The sequence below is a fragment of the Ascidia mentula genome, chromosome 8 (genome assembly GCF_947561715.1).
Source record: "Ascidia mentula chromosome 8, kaAscMent1.1, whole genome shotgun sequence".
In the NCBI taxonomy this organism is placed as follows: domain Eukaryota; kingdom Metazoa; phylum Chordata; class Ascidiacea; order Phlebobranchia; family Ascidiidae; genus Ascidia; species Ascidia mentula.
In genome coordinates, this window is record NC_138573.1 from 13,521,890 (window position 1) to 13,535,532 (window position 13,643).

General features: G+C 41.9%; 1 protein-coding gene across 1 annotated transcript; it reads right to left on the minus strand.

Annotated features, from left to right (window-relative positions):
- Positions 1-508: 508 nt before the first annotated feature.
- On the minus strand, positions 509-11,229 carry LOC145912006 (uncharacterized). Its single transcript, XM_082999436.1, has 3 exons — positions 9,909-11,229; positions 866-949; positions 509-594 (listed from the first exon to the last, which is right to left on the minus strand). The coding sequence occupies exons 1-3, from the start codon at positions 11,227-11,229 to the stop codon at positions 509-511; spliced, it is 1,491 nt and encodes a 496-aa protein (XP_082855562.1).
- Between the last annotated feature and the right edge of the window lie 2,414 nt (positions 11,230-13,643).

The window sequence follows — 13,643 nt, forward strand, 5'->3', positions numbered from 1 at the left end:
GTAATTTTCGTTTAACTTGAACAAAAGTGCTGCAAAGAATTTTCTAAACAAAGAAATTCAAAAAGTACTCTGACCAACATCAAACTTCAACTACAACACCTAGACCTTCGACGTACAACCTACTTCAGAAGCTTGCGGGAGTGAGCTTAATCAAAATGATTTCGCCGGCGTATATGCTCAGCGGCAAGTCGCCGGCGTAATACGCAGAGCGCTCGCAAACCCGCGACCTCTTGTGACCAAAAGTTCACGCTTCCAAGCTTTCTCACTGGCGTACGCAAACACGCCGGCGTATGCGCCCGCGGCAATGAAACAAACAAAGAAGGCGCAAAGCGTGAGTGTGGACCCTGTCTCAAGAAAAAGGGGGCGCATATGAACAAAAAATAATCAACGAAGAATTTTCGCAAATGTCGCAACTTGTGGACTTGTCTGTGCTGTTTCAAGTTGGTACTGGTTGTAAATGTTTTTTCACAAACTTCACATCTGTAAGGCTTTTCTCCAGTATGCGTTCTTATGTGATTTTCCAATCCTTGTTTGCTGCTAAAATCCCGGCCGCAACTGTTGCATTTGTAGGGTTTCTCTCCAGTATGGACACGTCTGTGTATATGTAAGTTTGTATTAGTTCCAAAGGTTTTTTCACAAAAATCGCATCTGAATGGCTTTTCTCCAGTATGTGTTCTTATGTGTTTTTGTAAATCACTTTTGTTGCTAAAAGCTTTGATACAAAAGTTGCACTTGAAGGGTTTCTCTCCAGTGTGAGTTCGGATGTGTATTTGTTGATTACTTCTTTGCATGAAAGATTTTTCACAATAGATGCACTTGAAAGGCTTCTCCCCAGTATGTGTTGTTATGTGACGTCGAAAATCACTTTTTTGACGGAATGCTTTCTCACAATAATCGCAATTGTAAGGTTTCTCACCAGTGTGAATTTCAGTATGTTTCTTCAGTGAGCCTTTTAATTTAAATACTTTTTCACAGACGTTGCAGCGAAATCATTTTATTTCTTTTGGACTTTCCATATAGCTGCTTGCCAACGTACCACAATTTTAAATTTTTCCTTGCTACTGTGAATAAGAAAATAAAGCTTCATTTATATCGTCACGGATTTTCTCTAATTTTATGGAAAAATCGTGATAGGTTTTCTGTAAGATCAACAAAACTATACACTATTCCTATGCACATTTCTACACACAAGTAACAGTAAACTTATATGGATTGTTGCACATTCCATAAACCATACGGCTATAATATGCAAGCGCTCCATTGCTGCTGTACGTATGCAGTGATGCGTGACCAACGGTTACCTAAAAATATAGGTATTTGTTTGCACAATTTATTTAATCTTGAATAAATCATCGGGCCGGCATAGTTTTTCTATCAAGTGCCCTGATGCATAGTTTAATTGCTACAAAGTTTACATTGTGCTAGGTCTTATTAATTCTCAGTAATTAAATGAAATAGTGCACAGTAATCGATTTTTTTTAGTTCTAATACAATTCTTGTGCCACTGTTGCTACCAAGCTTGCTGCAATTTGCATCACAACTGTTTCGGCATTAAATTAACTTAACTCTGCCATTCACCTCCGACATTAACTCTGCCATTTAGCAAGAGACAGCTTTGTTTGGTTTTCAGAGCAATTCAAACGGAATACCAAACAACACTCTCACTCGCGAAAAAAAGGGGCACTCCAGCGCTGCTTGTCAAGTCACGTGATGGAGCAAAATACAACAAAACTTTTTTCTATTGCGTTCACAAGCTGTGTTAGGCCGGGTCAACACTCACGCTTTGCGCCGGCGGATTCTTTGTTTGTTTCATTGTCCCAAGCGTACGCCCGCACGCCGGCGTATAATGAAACAAACAAAGAATCCGCCGGCGCAAAGTGTAAATGGGCACGGCCTTAGCTTTTTTTATTTTCTATTTGGTGCTTCTGGGATGTCGGTTTTATTAATGTTGAATTGCTGGATTCTACAAAATACTTTTGATGATATATGAGGAGGGTTACCGTAGTTTAACGCTAATAGGACCCGAAACAAATCATTTTTGAATAACACAATAATGGAATGAATAACTCAAGCATTCGTGCCGTGACCTCTATATAGCTATACAGCAAATTATTTGAGTCTATCTAAAGCAGTGATTTCATTCAAGTTTTCGTCGTAGTTTTTCTGGTTATTGATCTGTTGTAGACTATCTGAGGCCACTGCGCAAAGCCAGCCCAGCCCTTCTAAGGCCAGTGGCCAGCCTGTGCGATATTGTTGAAGACGCACAAATGGCATTTATAACGTTAAACTACGCGCAAGCTGTAGTTTCCCGGCCTGTTGTTTCGGCCGGAATTGTGCCAGCGGTCGATCCTTTTCATACCGCCCATAATATTGATGTTGAAGCCCGTTTCAACCCAGAGCTCAAGAAGCCAGAGCTTCAAGACGCAGAACAGCAAGCCAAAGATAAGGGCGAGTCGGCAGTGGCGGACGCAGGTGCGCTCGTCGCAACGTCCGACATGACACGTGACGGTGTGACACGTGACGTCACATCTGTTGTAGAATTCAAGCCCTTTCTTAACTCCACCTTACAGTTCTCTAACTGGTAGTATAAGGTCGGCCAAGTTTTAAAATGCACATTTATTTCAGCAGTTTTGAAATCATTTCTTAAGTCGTGATCTCAAAAGATATTCTGGACACACCTTATTCAAATAGAATTTTAAAGACACATACAGGTTCATTACACCATGCCTGCAGCCTCAACATTACACCAGCCTCAAAATTACACCGGCCAAAACGTGGGGATCGTATGATTGTACGTGCTTATTGCGTCACAAGGCGTCGACAACAACAAAATCATTAAGTGGCGGGAAAATTATTTGTACTGGGGAGCTTATTGTCCGTAGCATACCGGCCCCAAATAACGAACGTGGAAACGAAGTTATTTCACACAACAATGGACAATAACGAAACACATACACAATTATCAAGCGGCCTCGAGTAGGCGCAGCTTGCGAACATCTCGCGTGTAAACAGCTCTTGCAGTGCGTACGCGAACACGTCTGACAGCTCCTTCAACGTCAGGGTACACCTCTTCAATAAGGCCCTTTGGCCAAGCACCCCGGGGGTTCATCTCGTCCACGACCAAAACCAGGTCGCCTACTCCAAAGTTTGCGGAGTGTTGGACCCATTTGTGGCGCAGTTGCAACGTTGGAAGGTAGTCCCGTAACCATCTCTTCCAAAACATGTCGGCCAACCACTGGACTGTACGCCATGATTTTCGGTAGCCGTCGGCCGTCGCAAATTCGTCTGGGGGGAGCGAACAGTCCGTCTTACCAAGTAACAACATGTTGGGAGTGAGAGCACGTAGGTTCCGAAAATCGTACCCAACGGCGGCGATTGGTCGGTTATTTAGTATTCGTTCAACTTTAGCAAGAAAGGTACACAAAGACTCGTCGGACAACGAAGTATTGCCCGCAATAGCTTGAAGAACGCGGCGTATGGAACGAATGACACGCTCCCATACTCCACCCTGGTGACTTGCAAGCGGAGGATTGAAATGCCAATTGGTTCTTTGCTGGCTCATAGTAATCTATGATTTAATCCGTTACATGGTGGCGATGGGGCAGAATTACCTGATGTTTCTGTTGGAAATCCAAGTCTGATTTACGTAGCTTCGTGTAGCTCGTTGCACAATGGTGTTTAATTCCTTCTTCAAAACTTTTACAGTTCACCAGATTCGCTAGATCAGCAGGAAAAGCTTCTCGTTGCACCAATTGCAGGATATTTCTTATGGCCAGATCCAAATCTTGAACTGTTAGACCAACCGAACAAAATTTCAACGTTTCTGTGAAAACTGCAGCTCCTCTTCGTCCGTATTTCCACAACAGACAATTCCTGAAGCGGGTTAACCAGGCAACTGATTTTTGCAAGGTAACTCACAAGGAGAAACGTTGCAACAGGCTTTGTAAAGGCATTTGGTTAACGGTTACATTCACAGCACAAACAGTGTGTGCTTTTAATTCGAGATCTGCATCCAGCACGGGAAGGACATGCGGTTGATCTGGCCAAAATTTCCACAGGAATTCTGGGCCCCCAAACCACGTTCCGGCCTTTTCAAATTCGCTGGGCATCAACCCGCGCGAAGCAATGATGGCGGGATTATCCTTACTTCCCACATGTCGCCACTGCGACGGTTTCGACTGCTCGTGAATAACAGCGAGTCGATTCGCAACAAAGGTCTGAAAGCGGCGTGAAGAATTGTGAATGTAGTGCAACACCGTGGTGGAATCAGACCAAAAACCACACATAGTCTACGTCATAGTCCAATTCATGAATAACCATTGTCCCCAATCTGACAGCAGTTACTGCGGCCACTAACTCCAGCCGAGGTATCGTGACTGGCTTCAGAGGGGTCACTCGTGATTCTCCTACCACCAATGAGCGGTGTATATTCCCGCTTGAGTCCTCAAAACGTGGATAACAAACGGCTTCGGTTAATACGATAACAGTGTCAGGCGGTTTGAAGTAACGCAGAATTGTCGCGTTTTTTAACAAAGGCACATGGTCCAACCAGACATTCCAATGCTCGACCACACTTTGGGGAAGTGGGTCATCCCAGCCAAGTTTTTGGTTGCACAAATTCTGCATCAGTCTTTTCATGGGAAGAACAAATGGTTGAACAAACCCCAGCGGGTCATAGACCTGACTGATCATTGACAACATACCACGGCGTGTATATGTTTTTTCCTTTATATTCACACGAATTCCAAAACAGTCGTTGGCCATGTCCCACTGAACACCCAACGCTCTTTCCATCGGCAAGTACGATAAATCCAAGTTCAACACCGCTTCTGAGCGGTCGTCCTTGTCTACAGATTCAAGCACAACAGATGAGTTGCTGAGAAATTTCGTTAGATGAAATCCTCCCTCACGCAAAATGGTGCTTACATCTTTGATAAGCTCAGTGGCCAGGTCAACTGTTGGCACTGACTTAAGACAGTCGTCTACATAAAAGTTCTTTAAAACAGTCTCAACAACAGGTGCCGAAAACAAGTCCTTCTTATCCAACGCTGCTTTTCGTAGCGCAAAGCTTGCACAACTCGGCGAAGAGGTGGCACCAAACAAATGCACAAGCATTTGGTAGTCCACAGGGGGACGTTTTAAATCGCTATCGGGCCACCATAGAAATCGTAGCGAATCACAATCCTTTGGAACAACCTTCACCTGATGAAACATGCCCTTGATGTCGGCCGCAAAGGCAACAACCTCCTGGCGAAAACGTAGCAGCACTCCCACAAGACTATTGGTAAGGTCTAGCCCTTGCAACAGCTTGTCGTTCAAAGAGGATCCCTTGTGGGAAGCAGCACAGTCAAAAACAATTCGAAATTTGCCACCCGTTGCATGGTGTGGTATGTACCTTGTTTGCTCTGTATACAGATACTGTATACAGATGTATACATGGCAAACAGTCCGTGGGTATTCTCCGCACAAACCCTTGTTTTAAGTAATCCTCTATTTTTTCTTTGTACTTTTCAAAAAACTGGGTATCTTTCTCAAAACGCCGCTTTAGATGTAGCAAGCGTCGCTCTGCCAAAATTCTATTGTGTGGCAGCTTCGGTTCGGGCGACTTCCAAGGTAACCCAATTTGGTAATGTCCATCCACTTTGATGACACTATCCTCCATAATGGAAATAGCGCGTTTGTCATCGAGTGAAATTCCCAGGCCCTGATAGCCTTTTTCCTGAAACTCATTACTGTAAAGTTGATCCAACTGGCGATGTAGTTTTGTGTCTGAATGCATGAAGTTGACACAAGCTTTTTGGCTGCGATGATCTTTTCCTGGGCCAAACAAGCACCAACCTAACCCAGTGCGTAGAGCAACGCGGTCGGCTCGTGTGCCACGCACAACATCGCGTTGTTCGTGCGCCTCATACACATCGGCTGCAACAAGCAAGCCAATGTCCGGACAGTCAATTACAGGAAATTCAAGGTCGCGGATGTGCTGATACCGCTTAACATCATTTACTGTAGGGATGCTACCCTGTAAGTTCGGCAACTTGGGCACGACCATGACATTTTCCATAAAAAATCGTTCTTTCTCCTTTAAGCCCTGTACTGATAGCGAAACTTTACTACTGCGCAATGTCTGCGTTCCATTCACGGTGGTTATCGTTAAGTTGTCCTCCACACCACGCAATCCCAGCCTTTTTGCTAAGACCTCAGAGCAAAGTGAAGTATCCGATCCGTCATCTAGAAATGCATGGGTAAGGCAAGGCTCTGAATTCGTACCAAATACAGTCACTGGCACCACTTTCAGACGCACAGATCTGGCTCGTAGCGTGGCAGCAGAAGTTTCTGACACGCCGGCCCCATGACCTTCCACCAGTGAAATCGTGCGTTAACCCGATGGACCAGCAGGATGTGTCCAATGTAGTAGTGTGTGGTGCCTTTTTCCACAAAGATCTCCGCTGAGACACACCGTTGGTTAACGTTGAGTAAGTAGCTGCAACTCGCTCCGGCGGCTTTCCTTTCATGCTCGCTTGACCCTTTGACTTATGTTCGTCGACGGAAACAAACCTCATCATAGGCGAAAGACTATCCTCTGCCAACAGCTCAAGAAGATCCAACAAGGTTTGAACAGTCACTGGCCGATTTCGCAAACGGAGTTCGGATGACTTTGTGATAAATCGTCTGATCGCGTTTTGTGGCAAACGTTGTACAACGGCCTCAATGTTTTGTGGCAAATCAAGTGTGTACTGACAGTTCCACTGACTGAACAGCTTATCACTCTCAGAAGCCTGTGCTCGAATAGAACGCAAACGTCTGAAGTCGTTGTCTTTAAGTGGCGGCCGACAGGTCAATCTATCCATACCATATGTGCTCTAACAACAAGGTCTAATCACCCATGTTTCCTGTGGAGTATATCCAATGCCTCCCTGTATTCTAATTCGGGAGGCATGCTTTTGCATTCCAAAATGTTAGTCAGGGCGTCTTCAACGCAAAATTCACAGTGGTATCCCAACTTCTCGGCGTCAGATAGATAAGCCTTGTTTATCTGTCTATCAAAATCGTTCATGAACTTGTGATAATTAAGAGGATTCCCGTCATATTTCTCTAACGTTAGTTTGGGTAAGTAAAAAACCTTGCTTCACGGTTTCAACAAATACGTACAAATCTGAGGTAGTCGCTTGTGGACGTATTTTATGAGGTCCCAACGCTCGGTTGAGAGGACTCCGCTCAAATGTGCCGCCCCAGTGGCATCTGCGCTGGTGGCAACCGCTGGACCAAACCCTTCTGTCTTCGCTGGGAGGACACTGGAAGGCTCGACTGGAGCCTGTAACTTGCCTGTCGCAAGTGGCTTGTCTGTCGAGTTCACATTCATCATTTTACTACTGTCCACAAATGACGGCCTATCAGATGGTGTCAAATCATGTTCATGTACTCTGGAGTTTGGTTGACCCAAACAGTCGATTTCCTTCGTGGATGTTTTGCCCAGTTTGTGTGGTTCAGGAGTTTTGGCGTGTTCAAACAGAGGTATGGGCCTCGGCTTCGTAACTGGGGTGAGGTCCCAACCCTGCGTAGATTCGCATTAGTCGAATTCACTTACTGTGTCCGCAGCGAATTCAGCTAATTCCACATCGTCCTGGGCTTTAGAGAGCTCGAAGTCGAGCTCAAGATCCAACATTCTTGATTTTAAAGCACAACGTCGCTTAAGTTGTCGAAGTCTTAAAGCTTTCGGCGAGCACGTGCACTCGCTGTGCTTTTGAAAGTCTGTGCTGAGCCATTGGAAGACGGTGCACCGGGCTGTACAGATTTCACAGCATCAATTACATCAAACAGGTCTTGTGATGTAGGCGGGACTTCTCCTGTGTCTTTAGACATATATCTACAATTTGTGATGGTGACTGCGATATCACCAGGGCAAATAAAGTCTTTTAAGATAATGTAGAATTCAAGCACATTCTTAATTCCACCTTGCAGTTCTCTAACTGGTAGTATAAGGTTGGCCAAGTCGTGATCTTGAAAGATATTCTGGCCACACCTTATGCAAATAGAATTTTTAAGACACATACAGGTTCATTACACCATGGCTGCAGCCTCAACATTACACCAGCCTCAAAATTACACCGGCCAAAACCTGGGGATCGTATGATTGTACGTGCTTATTGCGTCACAAGGCGTCGACAACAACAAAATCACTAAGTGGCGGGAAAATTATTTGTACTGGGGAGCTTATTGTCCGTAACACCTGTGAATAAGAAAGGACTGACAACTGTTTGCCACTAAAGGTGCGCCTCCAACCGTGACAGCTGACGTCACGGGAGCGGGGCGAAGTCTGCAAAGGCGCTTCCACCCTCTAGCGCCGCAACGCCCAATGTGGGCAACAAAGTAAAGACACCAGAGGCGGTACACCACAGCCCGAGTCGACTGACACGTCCAACAAGTATTCAGAGGCGCAAGCACCCTTTAGCGCCCCAACGTCCAATACTGGTGATAACAACAAGACGTCGCAGTATCCTGCAGCCCGTGTTGGCTGATACCTCCACAACATCAATGGTTTCAACAGATGCACCAACACAACCAATGGCGGCATCCACACCTAAACCAAACAAGCGGGACGACGAAGGTTTTACCACGGTGCGACCCCGCAAGCGACAGGCAAGTGCAACACTTTCTCCGAAGAAGAAGACGTCATGCTGCCACACAGCATAAGTAGGCGAGCAAATTAAATGTTTATGCAGCACAGCACATTTTTATTGTCGCTGTGGCAATTGGGCTGCGGACGAAGCTTATATTAGCCCATTCCGTTGCGCAAACAAGAAGTGCTAACGCTTGCTAATAAGCTGCACTTTGGCGTCACGTACAACCTAATGCCCGGGGAAAAAGTAGTATGTACCTGTAAAGCTATAATTTCCAATGACTTCAACTCAACCTTTTATTATATATCTTGCCTTGAATGGCCATAGTATTCAAACTATCAACACAGAGCCACAAACAAAAGCAGTTAGCAGTTTTTGTTGTAATGATTAGACATGCAGTGGATGAAGAAAAGCGAAGCATAATTTAAATCATTACATTCAAAACATTTTGTGATAGTAATTTAATGTAAATAACCACAAGTTTTAGTTTCAAAACCATTACATATACAAATTTTTGTGTTGGATTTCAACAGGATGTTGGGTTGAATCGAAAAATAGTATTTTCATGTGCTGAAATTCAATAGAACAAATATGAAATGAACTTATTGTGAAAATAATTTACATAACTAGGGACCGGTGAGAATAATAACGCGGATCACAGCGGTCGAGAACATTGCAGTGTAAAACTTCAGCAGAGCATTAATGGTACAGTTATTTACAATGTTTCATCAGTGATATTGACATACCAAGTTGTTCGTATGGTGCATATTGGAAAAACTTGTTTTCTGTGCACGAGACCATGATATTACTACATAATGCAAAACCAGACTTTTTAGTATTTGCATCTTTCAAATACACATTCGGATAAAAACGAACCGTTAGAGTGGATTAGAAAACATAGCTTTCATATATTGTCTGAAAAACATTTCTGCACAAAGGTCGAACCAGTATGAGTTTGGAATTGTTCGGTCGTGTGTTAATATTATATTTTTGAGGATTTTATCTTTTGTGAATTTGAATGTGATTTGCTAAACCATTTGCCTATAGGTTTTATGACAAGATGTGCATTTGTAGGGCTTTAGTATGAATTCTTCTGTGTACAAGAAGGTACAAGGAAACTTGACCTGCTAGAAAATTTTGCAAATATCACAATTGAATGGCTTCTCACCGGTGTGGAGTCGTCTGTGTTTATTCAAATTTGAATTAAGTGCAAACGTTTTTTCACTTATTCCACATCTAATATGCCTTTTTTCCAGTATATGCATGTTCTTATGTGTTTTTGTAGATTACTTTTCCTGCTAAAAGCTTTGATACAAAAGCTGCACTTGTAGGGTTTCTCTCCAGTGTGAGTTCGAATGTGCCTTTGTAGAGACCCAGTTCGGCTAAAAGATTTATCACAATAGTTACACTTGTAAGGTTTTTCTGCAGTGTGAGTTCTTATGTGGTTTTGTAGAATTCCTTTTTTACTGAAAGATTTGTCACAATAGTTGCACTTGTAAGATTTCGCTCCAGTGTGAGTTCGAATGTGCTCATGTAGAGACCCAGTTTGGCGAAAAGATTTGTCACAATAGTTACACTTATAAGGTTTTTCTCCAGTATGTGTTCTTATGTGGTTTTGTAGAATTCCTTTTTTGCTGAAAGATTTGTCACAATAGTTGCACTTGTAAGGTTTCTCTCCAGTGTGAGTTCGAATGTGCTGTTGTAGAGACCCAGTTTGGCAAAAAGATTTTTCACAATATTTACACTTGTAGGGTTTTTCTCCAGTATGAGTTCGAATGTGTTCTTTCAGATGACATTTATGGCTGAAAGATTTGTCACAATAGTTACACTTGTAGGGTTTTTCTCCCGTATGAGTTCGAATGTGTTCTTTCAGATAACTTTTATTGCTGAAAGATTTTTCACAATAGTTGCACTTGTCATGATTTTCTCCAGTATGTGTTCGAATGTGTTTTTTCAGATGACTTTCATGGCTGAAAGATTTATCACAATATTTGCACTTGTAAGGTTTTTCTCCAGTATGGGTTCGAATGTGGCTTTTCAGACTACCTTTAATGCTGAAAGATTTTTCACAGTAGTTGCACTTATAAGGTTTCTTTCCAGTATGGGTCCGAATGTGTCTTTGCAGATTATCTTTAATGCTGAAAGATTTTTCACAATATTTGCACTTGTAAGGTTTCTCTCCAGTATGAATTCGAATGTGGGTTTTCAGAATTCCTTTTCCGCTAAAAGACTTTTCACAATATTTGCACTTGCAAGGTTTCTCGCCAGTATGAGTTCGAATGTGTATTTGCAGACTACATTTATCGGTGAATGATTTTTCGCAATATTTGCACTTGTAAGGTTTCTTGCAAGCGTGTCTTCTTGTGTGATTTTGTAGATCACTTTTATTGATGAAAGCTTTGATACAATATCTGCACTTAAAGGTTACCCTTTCATCATTAGTTTGAATGTGCATTGGTTGATCACACTTTTGATGGAAAGCACAATAGTTGCAATTGCAAGGTTTCTCCCCAGTGTCAATTCCAGTGTGTTTGCTTAGTGCGCTTTTAGATTTAAACGATTTTTCGCAGAAGTTGTAGAGAAATGATTGTTTCTCTTTTGGACTTTCCATATGTGCTTGGCAATTTATCACACCTTCTATGCAGATTTTCTCTTGCTACTACGAAACAGAAATGAACACATAAATTACAAGATGCTCTAACATAGGTTTTTTAAGTATAAGGTGATGGAAAACACTACTACACCGGGTCACAAAATTTTCGCCAAACTTGATCCACATATAAGACTGTGTAAACAGAAATCTGTGCGAATTTTTATGGTTAACCACCGGTTGTTTATGGTTATATATTTGAGTTGAAATACTACCACACGAAATCGTATCGTTAACATTCGCACAGATTTCTGTGTTACATAGGATTATATGTGGATCAAGTTCGGAGAAAACTTTGTGACCCTGTGTAGTTGCATTTGCCATTAGGTATACCCAAAAAGAAAGCAATATATTCCATACGTATTGGTGAATGTAAACTGATTTACACAGTAATTTTACAAGGTAGATAAAATTCATCGATGGTTTTCCAGCAATAAATTTACATAGCGTAATTTTGCTATGGAATGACTGCATGAACTTTGCTTCAGAAATCGAAATTTCGGTACATCAATAATATATGTGTATTTAAAACATTTTTTAAGCTATAGATAAACTGCGAGACTACGTTTGAACTGGTGCACATTAAACCAAAAATGCTGACATAAATAAACAACTAAAGCAAGTTCAAGGGGGAGGCTGACTTATGTATAGACTCTATATGCTAAAATTTCAAATACTTACAATCGAATTGATAGAGGGCGTATAATCACCACATTTTACATTGCTATTTTATTTGCCTCGCTTAATATTTTATATTCCTTGATTCATTCTGACTGTGCATGCGATTTATTTTGCATTGATTTGCCTCATTCAATCTTGACTTACCTATAGATGATGAATTACGCACAAGGAATTTTCAGACGAATCCTAATATCTACTGTCTCATCACTATAAAAGCTTACAAATGTCAGCTTACAAGTGAACGCACAATGCAGAACGCCACACCTCAATTAAATTCAGAAAAACAACTTTGCCCCGGGGCGTAACGCCTTATTAACTTTCAAAGTTTAACTTTGCGCGCGCCTCAGGCCGCTAGAATCCATTGACAGAACGAAAACATTTTCTCACATACGTTGATATTGTAGTCCGTTGGACGTTTTATTAAATTATTCCGTGTTCATCGTAAATGGATAGACGTTGCACAGTTCCTCTTAGTGGAAATATTTGTGCCTGGACAGTTTACCGGGCTTTTATCCAATACAACTGCCATGTTTCCCTTACATTTAATTAATTAACTGCATAGGAATGGAAAACCCCCCAAAATTAAGTGATTTTTAGCACGCATATCGGCATGAACCATCTATCCCACTTATAACAATTCAATATAGAGAAACCAAAATAGTTATTTTACCGGGTAGTCAGGAACGTTGATCACCTATTCAATTATACTCTGTAGCTGATTTTTATGTGCTAACGCTTCAGGACGCATATTGGAATTTCTATAAAAATTAGTTTTGGTGCTGGGAAATGCCCACCGTGTAAACCTGTGTCACAATGGAAATTCATACATCACCAGGCAAAGCAGTGACGCATTTAAGTTAATTTTACGGTTGAATGAGCGCACATGTGCGTGCTGTTGTCATGGCGAATTTTATTGTGTTTGGGGCAGTTTTAGTGGGGTTTTGGGCTATTTCATTTAGTTAGTTACTTGCTGGTGGGTGCTGCTGAAAATTATGTTGAAAATGGAGCAAAAAACAGGCTGTATTGGTAGAAAAATGAATCGTTTATGTGTTCAATCATTTGTGATTTTATGAAAGATCCATCTCATATCTACAAATTTTAATCAAAATTAGTTTCCGAAAAAATGGTTTAGCCATCCCCCTAGGGCTATTTGGCCCACTGGTTACTCAGTATTTTGGTTAAAAGAGCAACAAAAAATGGAGCTGGATTTTGCAGAAAAATGAATCGTTCAACTACCCACTCATTATTTTTTGTAAGTTCAAACTCTTCTCTATGCAATGGCGTCAAATTTAGTTGCTGAAAAAGTTTCAAAGCCCTCCCCAAGAGCAGTTTATACCCTCCTCTTGGTCATACGATCTTCCAGGAGGCCCAACAAGTCCTTGCTCTGTACAGTCTCATCCAGGAGCAAAAATTTTTTTTTCAACTTTGTAGAATTTTAGGTCCCTATGTAAGTCACAAGACCCATCAACGGTCATTGGGAAACAAGCGGAACAGTCGCTAGATGCATTACAGCTGAGGGCTGGGAAAACAGGATTTCTCCAATTTAATACCCATATAGGTCCTTCACCAAAGTAAAATGGAAGCTCGAAAACAAAACAGAAGTGAGAGAAATTTAAATGTTACGCAACGTTAACTTGAGACGGATTGTCTGACATAAAACATGCTGACTAGCGAAATGATGAGTCAGTTCTCTG

Coding starts and splice junctions, on each gene's coding strand:
- LOC145912006 (XM_082999436.1), bottom strand. CDS start 11,229: ATGGAAAGTCCAAAAGAGAAACAATCATTTCTCTACAACTTCTGCGAA. Junction 950..9,908: donor CAAAGCTTTTAGCAGGAAAA/GTAATCTACAAA, acceptor TTAAATTAAAAG/GCTCACTGAAGAAACATACT. Junction 595..865: donor GAAAGCATTCCGTCAAAAAA/GTGATTTTCGAC, acceptor ACATATACACAG/ACGTGTCCATACTGGAGAGA.